Source organism: Hypanus sabinus, chromosome 9, assembly GCF_030144855.1.
Source record: "Hypanus sabinus isolate sHypSab1 chromosome 9, sHypSab1.hap1, whole genome shotgun sequence".
Classification (NCBI taxonomy): Eukaryota; Metazoa; Chordata; class Chondrichthyes; order Myliobatiformes; family Dasyatidae; genus Hypanus; species Hypanus sabinus.
Genome location: NC_082714.1, coordinates 86,876,636 through 86,893,256, shown reverse-complemented (window position 1 = coordinate 86,893,256; position 16,621 = coordinate 86,876,636). Strand labels below are relative to the sequence as shown.

The 16,621-nt window shown below is 58.1% G+C and overlaps 1 protein-coding gene across 6 annotated transcripts in view; it reads right to left on the bottom strand.

Moving 5' to 3' along the window:
- Positions 1 to 16,621, bottom strand: part of LOC132399562 (GON-4-like protein) — a 122,102-nt gene that overhangs the window by 10,505 nt on the left and 94,976 nt on the right. For all 6 annotated transcript variants that reach the window (XM_059980057.1, XM_059980059.1, XM_059980061.1 and 3 more), the window contains 7 exons: positions 15,378 to 15,528; positions 13,560 to 13,676; positions 10,335 to 11,735; positions 7,617 to 7,866; positions 6,729 to 6,910; positions 1,906 to 2,103; positions 314 to 457 (listed from right to left, as the gene is read on the bottom strand). In XM_059980057.1, coding sequence (XP_059836040.1) covers positions 314 to 457; positions 1,906 to 2,103; positions 6,729 to 6,910; positions 7,617 to 7,866; positions 10,335 to 11,735; positions 13,560 to 13,676; positions 15,378 to 15,528 — 2,443 coding nt within the window. The remainder of the gene's footprint in view (positions 1 to 313; positions 458 to 1,905; positions 2,104 to 6,728; positions 6,911 to 7,616; positions 7,867 to 10,334; positions 11,736 to 13,559; positions 13,677 to 15,377; positions 15,529 to 16,621) is intronic.

The window sequence follows — 16,621 nt, the reverse complement described above, 5'->3', positions numbered from 1 at the left end:
CCTCTATACTATCCCATCACACACTCCTGGGGTCAGACACAGAGTGAAACTCCCTCCACACCGTCCCATCACACACTCCCGGGGTCAGACACAGAGTGAAACTCCCTCCACACCGTACCATCACACACCCCTGGGTCAGACACAGAGTGAAGCTCCCTCCACACTGTCCCATCACACTCTCCCGGGGTCAGACAGAGTGATACTCCCTCCTCACCGTCCCATCACAATCTCAGGGTCATACATAGAGTGAAGACACCATGCAACACCCTGTTCCTCTGTACCGAAGCCTTGAGCCTGCTCCTTCTGCCCTCACCTCGGCCACATCCGGTGGCGAGCACACTGCGCAGTTCTGAAGTGCCTTGATGACCTTCTGCAGCTGCGAGGGGTTCTCGGCGAAGCAGATCTCCAGCTGCCGGAGAAACTTGCGGCTCTTGTCAAACGCCTGCTGCTCCTCAAACTGGGGAAGGGTATGGAGACCGTCAGGCAGACACTCATGGTAGGAGGGGGACTGGGGGCCCTGCTTTACCTCCCTTGCCATGCAGCCCAGCACCCTTCAAGTCCATCACAATTCTGTAACCTGGGTAACCCACAGCAGATAGAGAATGAGGGGAGGGAATGTGTGCTGTGTGCAATGATCCCATAAAGGCTTAAAGGGATGGGGCTCCCCATTAAGGAGAGATTGGGTGTGAAGTCCACCATCTGCCCCCACCCTTCTCAACTAGAAGTCCTGACCCGGCACGATCTGGAACGGTGGGGGCAGGGGTTGGTGAATTAACAACGCCACCCCTCCCTAGCTCTCTAGGCTGGGATTACCACTGAGCCTAGTTCAATAGCCAACATCCTCTCCCTCCACCTGCTGGGGCCCAGTGGAACCTGAGTCTGGGTCAGATCAGTTACAGATTTTCACCCAGGCAAGGCCTCACACCGGCAGTCCCTGGGTTCATGACGGGGTCCCAGTTTAGTTAGGAAGAATGTGAATGGTGGGTCTTGGAGACAGGTGCTGAAGACCATATCTCGCTTAAACCTTCCCTCCGTGAGTACTTGCCCAACTGTCTTTTAAATGCTGTTAATTTACCCGCCTCAGCCACTTCCTTTGGCAATTCGTTCCATAGAGACATCACCTTCTGGGTGAAAAAGTTGCTCCTCATGTTTCAATTAAATATTGCCCCTCTCATCTGAAATCTGCCCACAGTGCCCCAGCCTGATAAAAAGACAGCACACATTCACCCTCTCTGTTTATATGGACCTCATTCTCCTGCACTCCAAAGAACAAAGTACTAGCCTTAACCCAGTCCCTCGAGTTCTGGCATCATTCACGTAAATCTTCTGCTCTTCTTCCAGCTTAATGACATCTTCCCTGTAACAGAGTGACCAAAACTGAACAGCACACTCCAGCTTTACTGCCTAGAGGAGAACTGAAGTAGGGTTGATTACTATCGGACTGACACTAATTATCCACTGAGTAAGGTGAATCGATTATGTCTTCCTCATAAATCTTTTCCACACAATTTCCTGTTTAATAACGTCTGTCTTACAGAAGGTGACCAAAAAAAAAATCGATGAAATACAACGCCAGCTTTTCCTCCTCACCCAGAGTTCCCAACAACTTATAGAAGCACTTGAATGGAAGTGGTGAAGCTCCTAGCCAATGTGCTGAAGGGCCGTTAGATAACAAATCTCCCCAGAAGCAGGGCTCAGTGAAGTGGCGATGGTTTGGGTGGTGAAGCTGCAACGGATAAACCACGCCAGGCCACCCAGCCCATTGAACCTATCCTATGGAGTCAGGATGCTGCTTGTGACTGCTGCAAGGGCCCTCTCTGCCTTGTGGCTCCGTCCCACCAGTCCTTACCCAATTAAACCACACCCTTATCACCGATGAGATGTTTGCCCCACCGACGTTCTCACCAGCCCACACTGAAGAGCCTGCTCGGGGAGCAGGAAGGCAGCGAAGTCCTTGAGCAACTGTGGCCAGTCCTGGATGATCTCGCACAGGTCCCCGTAGAGATCGACCACTGTCCGCTGATCCCAGTTGGTCTCAAAATCGTACAGGATCCGCAGGAATTCCTCGTACTTGCCGGGGACATCTTGGAGGGCTTCTCTCACCTGGGCAGCAGGGACAGCCCAGGATCAGAGGGAGTGCAGGTGACCCTACATGGTCCAACACCAGCAAGGATCCAATCCCAAACACTGGGGTTGCAACGCCAGACACCACACCCATTTGCCTCCTCACGGTGTCCAGGGGCATCACCCACACCTTCACCTTGCCCAGTCAAAACACCACCATCTTACTTTGCCCAGGAATGTAAACCCCTTAACCTCACCCAGATACAGTCTCCTCACCCAGTGCAGACCCCTAAACCTCACCTTGCAAAACCCCCCCACCACCTCTGCTCTCACTACCATGCCCAGGTATGCTCGCTGCCCCCTCATCTCATCCAGGTATCTGACTCCTCCCCGCCCTTCACCTTGGTCAGGTGTGCTCCCCGCCCGTCACCTTGGTCAGGTATGCTCCCCGCCCCTCACCTTGGTCAGGTGTGCTCCCCACCCCTCACCTTGGTCAGGTGTGCTCCCCGCCCCTCACCTTGGTCAGGTATGCTCCCCGCCCCTCACCTTGGTCAGGTATGCTCCCCGCCCCTCACCTTGGTCAGGTGTGCTCCCCGCCCCTCACCTTGGTCAGGTGTGCTCCCCGCCCCTCACCTTGGTCAGGTATGCTCCACGCCCTCACCTTGCCCAGGTATGCTCCACGCCCTCACCTTGCCCAGGTGTGCTCCCCGCCCCTCACCTTGGTCAGGTGTGCTCCCCGCCCTCACCTTGGTCAGGTGTGCTCCCCGCCCCTCACCTTGCCCAGGTATGCTCCCCGCCCCTCACCTTGGTCAGGTATGCTCCCCGCCCCTCACCTTGGTCAGGTGTGCTCCCCGCCCCTCACCTTGCCCAGGTATGCTCCCCGCCCCTCACCTTGCCCAGGTATGCTCCCCGCCCCTCACCTTGGTCAGGTATGCTCCCCGCCCTCACCTTGGTCAGGTATGCTCCCCGCCCCTCACCTTGGTCAGGTATGCTCCCCGCCCTCACCTTGCCCAGGTATGCTCCCCGCCCTCACCTTGCCCAGGTATGCTCCCCGCCCACACCTTGGTCAGGTATGCTCCCCGCCCCTCACCTTGGTCAGGTATGCTCCCCGCCCCTCACCTTCGTCAGGTATGCTCCCCGCCCCTCACCTTGCCCAGGTATGCTCCCCGCCCACACCTTGGTCAGGTATGCTCACCGCCCCTCACCTTGCCCAGGTATGCTCCCCGCCCTCACCTTGCCCAGGTATGCTCCCCGCCCCTCACCTTGCCCAGGTATGCTCCCCGCCCCTCACCTTGGTCAGGTGTGCTCCCCGCCCCTCACCTTGGTCAGGTGTGCTCCCCGCCCCTCACCTTGGTCAGGTATGCTCCCCGCCCCTCACCTTCGTCAGGTGTGCTCCCCGCCCCTCACCTTGGTCAGGTATGCTCCCCGCCCTCACCTTGCCCAGGTATGCTCCCCGCCCTCACCTTGGTCAGGTATGCTCCCCGCCCCTCACCTTGCCCAGGTATGCTCCCCGCCCCTCACCTTGCCCAGGTATGCTCCCCGCCCCTCACCTTGGTCAGGTATGCTCCCCGCCCTCACCTTGGTCAGGTATGCTCCCCGCCCCTCACCTTGGTCAGGTGTGCTCCCCGCCCCTCACCTTGGTCAGGTGTGCTCCCCGCCCCTCACCTTGCCCAGGTATGCTCCCCGCCCCTCACCTTGGTCAGGTATGCTCCCCGCCCTCACCTTGCCCAGGTATGCTCCCCGCCCTCACCTTGGTCAGGTGTGCTCCCCGCCCCTCACCTTGCCCAGGTGTGCTCCCCGCCCCTCACCTTGGTCAGGTGTGCTCCCCGCCCTCACCTTGGTCAGGTGTGCTCCCCGCCCCTCACCTTGGTCAGGTATGCTCCCCGCCCCTCACCTTGGTCAGGTATGCTCCCCGCCCTCACCTTGGTCAGGTGTGCTCCCCGCCCCTCACCTTGGTCAGGTGTGCTCCCCGCCCCTCACCTTCGTCAGGTGTGCTCCCCGCCCCTCACCTTCGTCAGGTGTGCTCCCCGCCCTCACCTTGCCCAGGTATGCTCCCCGCCCACACCTTGGTCAGGTATGCTCCCCGCCCCTCACCTTGGTCAGGTGTGCTCCCCGCCCCTCACCTTCGTCAGGTGTGCTCCCCGTGCTCCCCGCCCTCACCTTGCCCAGGTGTGCTCCCCGCCCTCACCTTGCCCAGGTATGCTCCCCGCCCTCACCTTGCCCAGGTATGCTCCCCGCCCTCACCTTGCCCAGGTATGCTCCCCGCCCCTCACCTTGCCCAGGTATGCTCCCCGCCCCTCACCTTGCCCAGGTATGCTCCCCGCCCCTCACCTTGGTCAGGTATGCTCCCCGCCCCTCACCTTGGTCAGGTATGCTCCCCGCCCCTCACCTTGCCCAGATATGCTCCCCGCCCCTCACCTTGCCCAGGTGTGCTCCCCGCCCCTCACCTTCGTCAGGTGTGCTCCCCGCCCCTCACCTTGGTCAGGTGTGCTCCCCGCCCCTCACCTTGGTCAGGTGTGCTCCCCGCCCCTCACCTTGGTCAGGTGTGCTCCCCGCCCCTCACCTTGGTCAGGTGTGCTCCCCGCCCCTCACCTTGGTCAGGTGTGCTCCCCGCCCCTCACCTTGCCCAGGTATGCTCCCCGCCCCTCACCTTGCCCAGGTATGCTCCCCGCCCCTCACCTTCGTCAGGTGTGCTCCCCGCCCCTCACCTTCGTCAGGTGTGCTCCCCGCCCCTCACCTTGGTCAGGTGTGCTCCCCGCCCCTCACCTTGGTCAGGTGTGCTCCCCGCCCCTCACCTTGGTCAGGTGTGCTCCCCGCCCCTCACCTTGGTCAGGTGTGCTCCCCGCCCCTCACCTTGGTCAGGTGTGCTCCCCGCCCCTCACCTTGCCCAGGTGTGCTCCCCGCCCCTCACCTTGCCCAGGTGTGCTCCCCGCCCCTCACCTTGCCCAGGTGTGCTCCCCGCCCCTCACCTTGCCCAGGTGTGCTCCCCGCCCCTCACCTTGCCCAGGTGTGCTCCCCGCCCCTCACCTTGGTCAGGTATGCTCCCCGCCCCTCACCTTGGTCAGGTATGCTCCCCGCCCCTCACCTTGGTCAGGTATGCTCCCCGCCCCTCACCTTGGTCAGGTATGCTCCCCGCCCCTCACCTTGGTCAGGTATGCTCCCCGCCCCTCACCTTGGTCAGGTATGCTCCCCGCCCCTCACCTTGCCCAGGTATGCTCCCCGCCCCTCACCTTGGTCAGGTATGCTCCCCGCCCCTCACCTTGGTCAGGTATGCTCCCCGCCCCTCACCTTGGTCAGGTATGCTCCCCGCCCTCACCTTGCCCAGGTATGCTCCCCGCCCTCACCTTGGTCAGGTATGCTCCCCGCCCCTCACCTTGGTCAGGTATGCTCCCCGCCCCTCACCTTGGTCAGGTGTGCTCCCCGCCCCTCACCTTGGTCAGGTGTGCTCCCCGCCCCTCACCTTGCCCAGGTGTGCTCCCCGCCCTCACCTTGGTCAGGTATGCTCCCCGCCCCTCACCTTGCCCAGGTATGCTCCCCGCCCCTCACCTTGCCCAGGTATGCTCCCCGCCCCTCACCTTGGTCAGGTATGCTCCCCGCCCTCACCTTGCCCAGGTATGCTCCCCGCCCCTCACCTTGCCCAGGTATGCTCCCCGCCCCTCACCTTGGTCAGGTATGCTCCCCGCCCCTCACCTTGGTCAGGTGTGCTCCCCGCCCCTCACCTTGCCCAGGTGTGCTCCCCGCCCCTCACCTTGGTCAGGTGTGCTCCCCGCCCCTCACCTTGGTCAGGTGTGCTCCCCGCCCCTCACCTTGCCCAGGTGTGCTCCCCGCCCCTCACCTTGCCCAGGTATGCTCCCCGCCCCTCACCTTGCCCAGGTATGCTCCCCGCCCTCACCTTGGTCAGGTATGCTCCCCGCCCTCACCTTGGTCAGGTATGCTCCCCGCCCCTCACCTTGGTCAGATATGCTCCCCGCCCCTCACCTTGCCCAGGTATGCTCCCCGCCCCTCACCTTGCCCAGGTATGCTCCCCGCCCTCACCTTGGTCAGGTGTGCTCCCCGCCCCTCACCTTGCCCAGGTGTGCTCCCCGCCCCTCACCTTGGTCAGGTGTGCTCCCCGGCCCTCACCTTGGTCAGGTATGCTCCCCGCCCCTCACCTTGGTCAGATATGCTCCCCGCCCCTCACCTTGCCCAGGTATGCTCCCCACCCCTCACCTTGCCCAGGTATGCTCCCCGCCCTCACCTTGGTCAGGTATGCTCCCCGCCCTCACCTTGGTCAGGTATGCTCCCCGCCCCTCACCTTGGTCAGGTATGCTCCCCGCCCCTCACCTTGGTCAGGTATGCTCCCCGCCCCTCACCTTGGTCAGGTATGCTCCCCGCCCCTCACCTTGCCCAGGTATGCTCCCCGCCCTCACCTTGGTCAGGTGTGCTCCCCGCCCTCACCTTGCCCAGGTATGCTCCCCGCCCTCACCTTGCCCAGGTATGCTCCCCGCCCCTCACCTTGGTCAGGTGTGCTCCCCGCCCCTCACCTTGCCCAGGTATGCTCCCCGCCCTCACCTTGCCCAGGTATGCTCCCCGCCCTCACCTTGCCCAGGTATGCTCCCCGCCCTCACCTTGGTCATGTATGCTCCCCGCCCTCACCTTGCCCAGGTATGCTCCCCGCCCCTCACCTTGGTCAGGTAGGCCTGAGCGAAGGCCATGTCCTTCTGCTGGCGAAGCGGGTCGTTGCTGAGGATGTCCTCATCGTACAGCAGCAGCAGTTTGGAGGAGTCCTTGCTGACTCTCCTGCGTCCCCTCCTCGCCCGGGACCGGCACCCAGCCCTGCCCCTGCCCGGCAGCTTCGCTTCCTGACCTGTGGGCATCAGATGCAGACACACCAATAGGATAGAAGCCAGAAAGGGGGGAGCACCATAGAATCACCTTCCAACACCAAAGATCGGGGCTGGGGGGAGCAAGAGGTGGGGGGGGGGGGCAAGAGAGGGTGGGAGAAGTGGGATCTAAAGAGAAAGAGAGATGGGCAAGGGGTGGAGTTCCAGACCAATCCTTGGGCTGTATTGGTTGGTAACAAATAACACCTTTCACTGGTGTTTCATTGTACTCCTGATCAATAAATGAAAGGGGGAGGATGTGAAAGGGATGGAGCGATGAGGGGGTGAGTGAGGCACAGCAGGGGAGTGGAAGCTACAGATATCCTGTCCAAGGATGAGGTTCCCAGTCCACAAGGTGACACAGGGCTGCCTGCAGGCACTGGGATCTGGAGTAACACACACAAGAGGCAGGATAAACTCAGCGTATATTGAGGAAGATGGATAGTCGACATTTTGGGCCTGTTTAACACCAAACGTCAAACATCCCTCTGCCTCCACGGATGCGACTAGTCAGGCTACAGGGCACTGGGTTCTGGCCTGCAGTACAAAGTGGGGGGGCAAGAGAAACAAGACATCAATCATCCCTCTGCCTCTGAGTGCCAGCTCTTGGCTCTTCTGAGCTGTGCACAGGCATTGAAGCCCCTATGCTGATGAACACAGCAGGCACTGGGACCACAGCGGTGCCCCTACCTGGCAGTCGGCTGCTAGGGTGGACATCCCGGCCGGTCGAACACAACGGAGACCCATTGCTCTCACTCAAGGCTGCTTCTCCTGCTGCCTGGTCGCCCTCCTTCTGCAGCAGCTCCAGCCCCTCGCCCTCCTCTTCCTCCTCCTCCTCTTCAGGCTCTGTGTTCTCCTCCTGTGAGTTCTCTTCCTCTGAGTCCCCCTCCTGGTCCTGGTGCTGCTTGGAAGCCAGCCAGGTCAGCTTCTCCATTGTCTCCTGCAGGAAGCAGTGGGGAGGGTCAAACCCCGCAGACTAGAACTACACACCAGTGGTTAAGGGTGAAAAGTAAAATGTTCAAAGGGAACTCCTTCATTCAGAAGGTGGTGACAGTGTGGAACCAGCTGCAGGGAAAATGGTGGATGCAGATTTGACACTGAAAGAGATATTGGGATAGGTACGTGGACGGGAAGGCTATGGTCCTCGTGCAAGTCGCTGGGGCGAGGCAGATTAGGAGTTCAGCAGGGACTAAACAGGCTGAAGGGCCTGTTTCTGTGCAGCAGTGTTGAATGACCAATGGGGCTCATTTCACCCCCATCTCCTCCCCTCCCTCAACCCAGCGCTGACAAGTAACAGGAACTCTTCGGTCCATAATCTTTGTGCCGACCGTGTTGCCAAGTTAAACAAAGTCCCTTCTGCCTGCACATGATCCATAACCACTGTCTAAAACATCACCACCCATGGCAGTCCATCCAGGCACCCACCTAATCTGCGTGTAAACAACAACTTGACCCACAACACTCCCTTAGACTCCCCCTCCACCTTATATCACATCCTCCAGACATTTTTACCCAGGGAAAAAGTTTCTGCCGACCCTATGTCTCTCCGAATCTTATAATAAGACATTAAAGATGTAAGAGCAGAATTGAACCATTCAGCCCATGAGGTCTGCTCCATCATGCTTTTATGTCTAATTTTTTATCCCTCTCAACCCTTCTTCTGCCTTCCCCCTGTAACCTTTGAGAACTGTCTAATCAAGAACCTTCAATCTCCGTTGTTAATTTACCCAATGACTTTGCCTCCAGTCATCTGTGGCAATGAATTCCAAAGCTATCCCACCCTCTGGTGAAAGAAATTCCTGCTCATCTGTTTGAAAGGGACATTCCTCTTGTCTGAGTCAGTGGGGATCCTAGTCCCCCACTGTAGGAAACATCCCTTCCACCTCCACTATATTTTAGCCCCTTGATATTTGACGTGCTTCATTTTTGATCCCCCGTCATTCTTCTAAACTCTAGAGTATAGGCCTACAGCTATCAATCTTCATATGTTAACCCTTTCATTCCCGAGATCATTCTCATAAACCTCCTCTGGACCCTCTCCAATTCCAGCACATCCTTTCCCAAAACTGCTCACAATACTCTAAAGGTGGTCTGAACAGTGCTTTTTCTGTCTCAGTGTCACATTCCTTGCTTTTATACACTAGCTCTGTCAAAGTGAATGCTAACATTGCATTTGCCTTCCTTACTACTGGCTCAGGTCTCACCTCAGCCTCTAACATTCCAGAGAATACAATTTTGTCCAAACTCTCATAGCCAATACTCTCCAATCCAGGCAGCATCCTGGTGAACCACTTCTGCACTTTCTCCAACCAGAACCACAAACAATTCTCCAATTGGGTCCTCATTAAAAATTTATACGTGAGACAAATCAGGCAGGATTTACACAGCGAACAGTGGGGTCCGGCGGCAGTTTAATTAAAACAGCGACCTACAGGTACACATACAAAGTTCTCGGAAAGTGAGGACACGGGTAGACATACTGTGGTGAAAAAGGCATTCAAAATGCCGCAGGAGTTGAGACGTCATGTTACAGCTGTACAAGAAGTTAGTGTAGCCATATATGGAGGGTTGCCTGCAATTCTGGTCACACAGCTATAGGAAGGATGTCATTCAACTGCAGAAGGTTCAAAAAGAAATTTACAAGAATGTTCAAGATTTGGAGTTCGACTAGGATTTTACATCCTGCAGCATAGAAAGCTAAGGTTTACAGAGGTTTATAACATCATGGGAGGCATAAATAAGGTCATGAGAGTGGACAATCTGAAATTCATTGCCGTAGACAGCTGTAGAGGCCAAGGCATTGGGTGTATTGAAAGTTTATTAGATTCTTGATTAGCAAGGGGGTTAAAAGATTACAGGATGAAGGCAGGAAAATGGGGTTGAGAAATGATGATCCCTCAAACTACCAGGTTTAGGAACAGTTACTACCCCTCAACCATCAGGTTCTTGAACCAAAGGAAATAACTTCACTGTTCCCACAACCTATTGACTCACTTTCAAGGACTCTTACATCTCATGTTCTTGGTATTTATTGCTTATTTATTTATTAATACTTTTTGTTTCTTTTTGTATCTGCACACTGTGGTCTCTTTTGCACACTGTCAAACACCCAAGTTGGTACAGTTTTTCATTGTTTCTGTTATGGTCATTTTTCTATGGATTTATGCCCACAAGAAAATGGGTCTCAGGGTTGTATTTGGTGACATATGTGAGCTTTGATAATAGATTTACATTGAACTTTGAAATCATCCATGATGGAATGGCAGAGCAGATAGGCCACGTGGGCTTTACAGTCTTCTCTCAGTGTGAAGTCCAGAACAAGAGGGCATGGGGTTTAAGGTGTTAGGGGGAAGATTTACAGGGTACTGAGGAGGCAACATTTTCCACTCTGCCTTTCTGGCATCTTACCTGTAGCTCTGGGACGGAGAGAGCCGACTCCTCAGAAGCCGAGGACAAGACCTCTTCGTCTTCCTCATCCTGGGTGAGGTCATCGAAATCGTCGTCCTCCTCCTCCTCCAGCCCCACTTTTGTCGCCTTGTCTGACTGGCTTTTCCCGTCCTGCGGGTTGACCGAGGACTCCCCAGCACTCAACGTGTCATCAGATTTCTCCGGGAGCCTCTCCTCTTCCTCCTCCTCCTCCCCATCCTCTCCTTCCTCCTCCTCCTCCTCCCCCCTCCCCACTTCCTCATCCTCCTCCTCCTCCTCCTCAGCCCTGGCCAACTCAGGGGGGCTGGCAAAAGGCTGCCCCCCTTCAGCGGAGGACTCCATGGCTGCATTATCTGGCGGTGCTCCCACGTCCAGCTCCTGGCCCAAATCCAGGATAAGCGGCCGACCCTCTGGCTCTCCAAACGAGGGAACAGGACGGGGTGGGCTCTCTGCTCTGGGCTTCTCCTCTCCATCATGGGGATGGCTGGCCGAGGGGCGATCTGTTTGCTCCTCAGGGATGGAGGGAGCAGCGGTTGGTGTGGAGGCGACAGGAGACCCCCATGGGCCCTCAAACACTCTACTGGGGTCCAAGGCCTCGGCGGACTGGTTGCCCACGGCCTCGGTGGTCTGGGGGTTGGCCACCGTCGGGGCTGGGGGCTGGCTCAAGCCGCAAGGGAAGGCAGCCGGCCCCACCACAACCGTGGCCACCTGCAGGGTCTGCCCTGGGTATCCAGCAGTGACCGAAGACTGAATCACATTGCAACCCGCCCCCAGACTCAGCAGCTTCACACCAGCTGGGACGGCCAGGAGGACGGGGGCCCGAGGGATGGGAGGAGTCGGCCGGGCGGCCAGGGCAGAAGCTCGCCTTCCCCAGGGCCTCCTGCGGGACGAGGAGGGCGAAGAGGAAGATGGTGGGGCGGGCTGAGCCGGGTGGAGGGTGGAAGAGGGTGCAGGAGCTGGCTGGATGAGGCGAGGGCGGGGACGGATGGCCGGCTGCCTGGCTGGGAGGAAGGGTCCCGCCTGCCTGGGTGAGGCCTTGGCTGGTGCCGGGTGGATGGGGACAGGGGGTTTGACGGCTGGCGTACGGTGTCTCCGCCGGCGAAGGTCCTGCCGGGACAGGTGGGTAATCCGAGGCCTCAGCTGCAGGAGCACTCCCTCAGGGATAAGGAGGGGGAAACCACTGCTCCAGTCCGGCCCTTCCTGGTTCCCCTCCACCACTTCCCGACTGCCACCTGCTCCTTCCAGACTCCCTCCTGCCCCTTCCCGACTGCCGCCTTCCCCTTCCTGGCTCCCTCCTGCCCCTTCCAGACTCCCTCTTGCCCCCTCCTGGCTTCCGCCTGCCCCTCTCTGCTCCATCCATTTCCGAATCACTGGCAGGCTCCTCTGCAGGGGTAGAAGGGAAATCGAAGAAAGATAAACAGGGTTAGTTCCTGAGCCCAGACAATTCTAGGAGAGGCCACTCTGATGGGTACAGTGACAGAGCGCTGGTGGAGGGGACAGTGACGGAGCTGGGGGGGGGGGACAGAAAGTGGAAATATAATGCAAGAGATATGCAATGCAAGATGTGAGAGCGAAAGTCAATGCGCTGAGCCAAATGGGACGAGCTTGGGTGGCCAACATGGACCAGTCGCCTGTCTACTTGCTGTGTAACTCCTCAACCCCCATTCCTTTAGTTTCTGGCTCCCAAGCCACAACTACCCCACCACCCAATCTGTGACTCCCCATGACTCTATGAAGGTACAGTGACCAGTCAGTAAGGCCAGTGGTACTCTGGCGTTAAGTTCAAGAATCTTCGCTCAAATATTCTCAGCCCTGGTCACTCTGAACGTCAGCAGCATCAAGGAAGGGGACATCGGGAGAACACACACTCATTGAGGGATCAGTGGGAGAAAAGGTGAAAGGCATCAGACCTGAGCCCAACACTCTGATGGAAATACGAAGAAAACACACCTGCAGCTCGTCCTCATTCGGAGCTGGAGTGCGTCACAAATTTCTACAGGTAGATGGTGTTCGGACTGGTCGCGTCACCAGTCCGCAGGCTCCGGGATTGTACAAGGCTGCAGAGAGTTGTAGAGCCAGGTAGCTTCGGCTTGAAAACGACCGTCCCCACCCCCGAGGGCATCTTCAGAAAGCCCCCTTTTAACAACCACCAAAAGGGATGTACTGGATCATGAAAACCCACACTCAGCATCTGAGGAGCAGCTTCTTCCTGCCACCATCAGATTTCTAAACTGTCCATTAACACTACCCCACTATCCCTTTCTCGCAATGTTGATTTATTTTTGTTGGTTAAGAGTGATTTTTATTTACTGCACTGTACTGCTAAATCAAAACAACCAACTTCAGAACATATGTCACTGACAAAAGAACCTGATTCTGATTCTGTGGAGGCCAAATCTGGAATTCTGTCTCTTGGTGACAAGACAGCCGTCAAGGGACACACCTGCACTGTGGGAAATCAGAAGGCCAGGAGCTGGGACCAGACGAAGGGACTCGAGCTGCTCACTTCTCTCTGCAGATGCTGCCTGACCCACTGTGTTCCCATACTGCTTCTGTACATTGCACTGGACTTCAGCATCAGCAGTCTCCCGTGTCTCTGGACAGAGAAATGCTAATGTCCACCAGATCAACAGGAAAGTACAGGGAGTTTCACTCCGTGTCTGACCCCGGGAGTGTGTGATGGCACAGTGTGGAGGGAGTTTCACTCTGTGTCTGACCCCAGGAGTGTGTGATGGGACGGTGTAGAGGGAGCTTCACTCTGTCTGACCCCGGGAGTGTGTGATGGGATGGTGTACAGGGAGTTTCACTCCGTGTCTGACCCCGGGAGTGTGTGATGGGAAGGTGTGGAGAGAGCTTCACTCTGTGTCTGACCCCGGGAGTGTGTGATGGCACAGTGTGGAGGGAGTTTCACTCTGTGTCTGACCCCGGGAGTGTGTGATGAGACGGTGTGGAGGGAGCTTCACTCTGTCTGACCCCTGGAGTGTGTGATGGGACGGTGTGGAGGGAGTTTCACTGTGTGTCTGACCCCGGGAGTGTGTGATGGGACGGTGTAGAGGGAGTTTCACTCTGTGTCTGACCCCGGGAGTGTGTGATGGGACAGTGTGGAGGGAGTTTCACTCTGTGTCTGACCCCGGGAGTGTGTGATGGGACGGTGTGGAGGGAGCTTTGCTGTCTCTTATTTAAGCTGAGATTTAGCCCGGAGCTCACCTGAAGCCAGTAGGGCAGCCGACTGCTCCCTCGCTGGATAGGTGGGCGCATGTCCCCTGGGGGCACAGCTGTAATCCGGCTGGGCATGGGCGGTAGCACCTTCCTCTTCCTGAACAGCTGCAAGAAAATGAGTGATGCTTCACATCACTTCCCACATCACCTCACTTCATCTGTGAACACCTCTGACCAGAACACACCTCCCCCTCTCTGTAAACCCTCTGGTCCCTACACACCTCCCCCTCTCTGTAAACCCTCTGGTCCCTACACACCTCCCCGTCTCTGTGACCCCCACCCCGGTCCCTACACACCTCCCCCTCTCTGTAAACCCCACCCCGGTCCCTACACACCTCCCCCTCTCTGTAAACCCCACCCCGGTCCCTACACACCTCCCCCTCTCTGTAAACCCTCTGGTCCCTACACACCTCCCCGTCTCTGTGACCCCCACCCCGGTCCCTACACACCTCCCCGTCTCTGAGACCCCTCCAGTCCCTACACACCTCCTGTCTTTGTGAACCCCCAGGTCCCTACACACCTCCCCGTCTCTGTGACCCCCCCCCTTGGTCCCTACACACCTCCCCGTCACTGTGACCCCCCCCCCCCCGGTCCCTACACACCTCCCGTCTCTGTGAACCGCCAGGTCCCTACACACCTCCCGTCTCTGTGACCCCTCCCCCCCGGTCCCTACATACCTCCCCGTCTGTGACCCCCCCCCGGTCCCTACACACCTCCCCGTCTCTGTGACCCCCCCCCGGTCCCTACACACCTCCCCGTCACTGTGACCCCCCCCCCCCCCCCCCCCCGGTCCCTACACACCTCCCCGTCTCTGTGACCCCCCCCCGGTCCCTACACACCTCCCCGTCTCTGTGACCCCCCCCCGGTCCCTACACACCTCCCCGTCTCTGTGACCCCCCCCCGGTCCCTACATACCTCCCCGTCTGTGACCCCCCCCCGGTCCCTACACACCTCCCCGTCTCTGTGACCCCCCCCTCGGTCCCTACACACCTCCCCGTCACTGTGACACCCCCCCCCCCCCCCCCGGTCCCTACACACCTCCCCGTCACTGTGACCCCCCCTCGGTCCCTACACACCTCCCCATCACTGTGACCCCCCCCCTCGGTCCCTACACACCTCCCGTCTCTGTGACCCTCCCCCCCCCCCCCCCCGGTCCCTACACACCTCCCGTCTCTGTGACCGCCCCCCCTCGGTCCCTACACACCTCCCCGTCACTGTGACCCCCCCCCTCGGTCCCTACACACCTCCCCGTCACTGTGACCCCCCCCTCGGTCCCTACACACCTCCCCGTCACTGTGACCCCCCCTTGGTCCCTACACACCTCCCCATCACTGTGACCCCCCCCTCGGTCCCTACACACCTCCCGTCTCTGTGACCCCCCCCCCCCGGTCCCTACACACCTCCCCGTCACTGTGACCCCCCCCTCGGTCCCTACACACCTCCTCGTCACTGTGACCCCCCCTCCCCCCCGGTCCCTACACACCTCCCCGTCACTGTGACCCCCCCCCGGTCCCTACACACCTCCCCGTCTCTGTGTCCCCTGCCTGTCCCCTGCCCCTGCCTGGCGGTTCATTCCTGAACATCCTACCTTCCCTCCTTGAAAATTTCTCCCCCACCCCCACCAATTCTAAGCTAGAGCCTTCGACCACCTGTTCTCTCAACCGATATCCAGGGTGCTCTTCTGAGGGAACCCCTTTCTCCATCAAGTCCCAGATCAGCTCTACAGGGCATGAGTTGGACCCAGTTGGACTCTCTTCCCAGCATGGACCTCCATCCCCCCCCACCGTGCCCCGCTCTCTCCCGCACCTTAACGACATTGTCCGGCGCCCGGCTCACACTGAGGTTCTTGATGTGAACGGTGAGCTGGTGGTAGGTCTTTGGGGGCATCAGGTACTGACTGATGAGTGGCTTGGGGAAGTCTGTATCCTCAAAGTGCTTCAGACCCAGGGCCAGCAAGCTGCAGGGACCAGAACACAACAAGTGATGGAGAAAAGAAGCAATCCATGAAGACCCGGGCCCCTGGCCTGCTCTCGCAGGGGTTACAGAGATGGAGCGGGGTTTAGGGAAGGGAAGTGGTTGTTACGAAGCTGGGTTGGGGTAGAGGGCGCTGGAGATGGAGGGGGTTTTAGTGTAAGGAAAGGGGTTACAGGGATAGGGAGGTAGGTGGGGTGGAGGAATTTTCAGAAACTGGGAAGAGTTTAGGGGAGAGCCCGGTTACAAAGACAGGGTGGGATACAAGGGCAGAAGGGAGGGGTGTAAGGGCTGGAGGGGGTTACTGAAAGGGGTTTAGGGAAAGGAGCAGTTACAGAGATGGCAGGGAGGTGTAGGGACCCACTCTGATCTGCCTGGAACTTGTTTGGCTGTAGAGCGATGAATGCAGCCCTCCGGGGACCCAACCCTTCACTGTGACGGTTCTACCTTAGACCAACATCAGAAACTGCCGCACCATGCACCTAAAAATCACTAAGTCACATGGCCGAGAAACAGGACATTCAGCTCAACTCTTCCATGCTGACCACCTCAGCCAGTCCCGATTTCAAACATTTGACTCAGATCACTAAATCTCCCTGCCCACTGAGATGTTTTTTAAATGCTGCCATCGTAGCTGCCTGAACCACTCCCTCTTGTCGGTGTTTCCTGATACCCAGAGACGCTGTAAGAGGGAGTTACCCCTCAGTTTCCTGAGAAATGCCATTACAGCTCGGGGCGTTGGAGTTCAGCACCAAATTCCAGCTGCCTCTGTAAGCAGCTTGTTTGTTCATTGGCTGATCAACTGAGATACAGCATGGGACAGGCCCCTCGGCCCCTCTAGCTCAATCACAGGATAATTTACACTGACCAATTAATCTGACAACTTTGGACTATGGGAGGAAACCAAAGCACCTGGAGTAAATCCATGGGGAGATCGCACAGAGGCCGCGGTGGGAATTGAACCCAGGTCGCTGATCCTGTAAAGCGTTGTGCTGATCGCGCCCAGGGGTTCCTGGTTGGCGTGGCTGGAGAGACAGAAGGACCCATACGTCCTGCATCTCTAAACTAATCAATTAGAA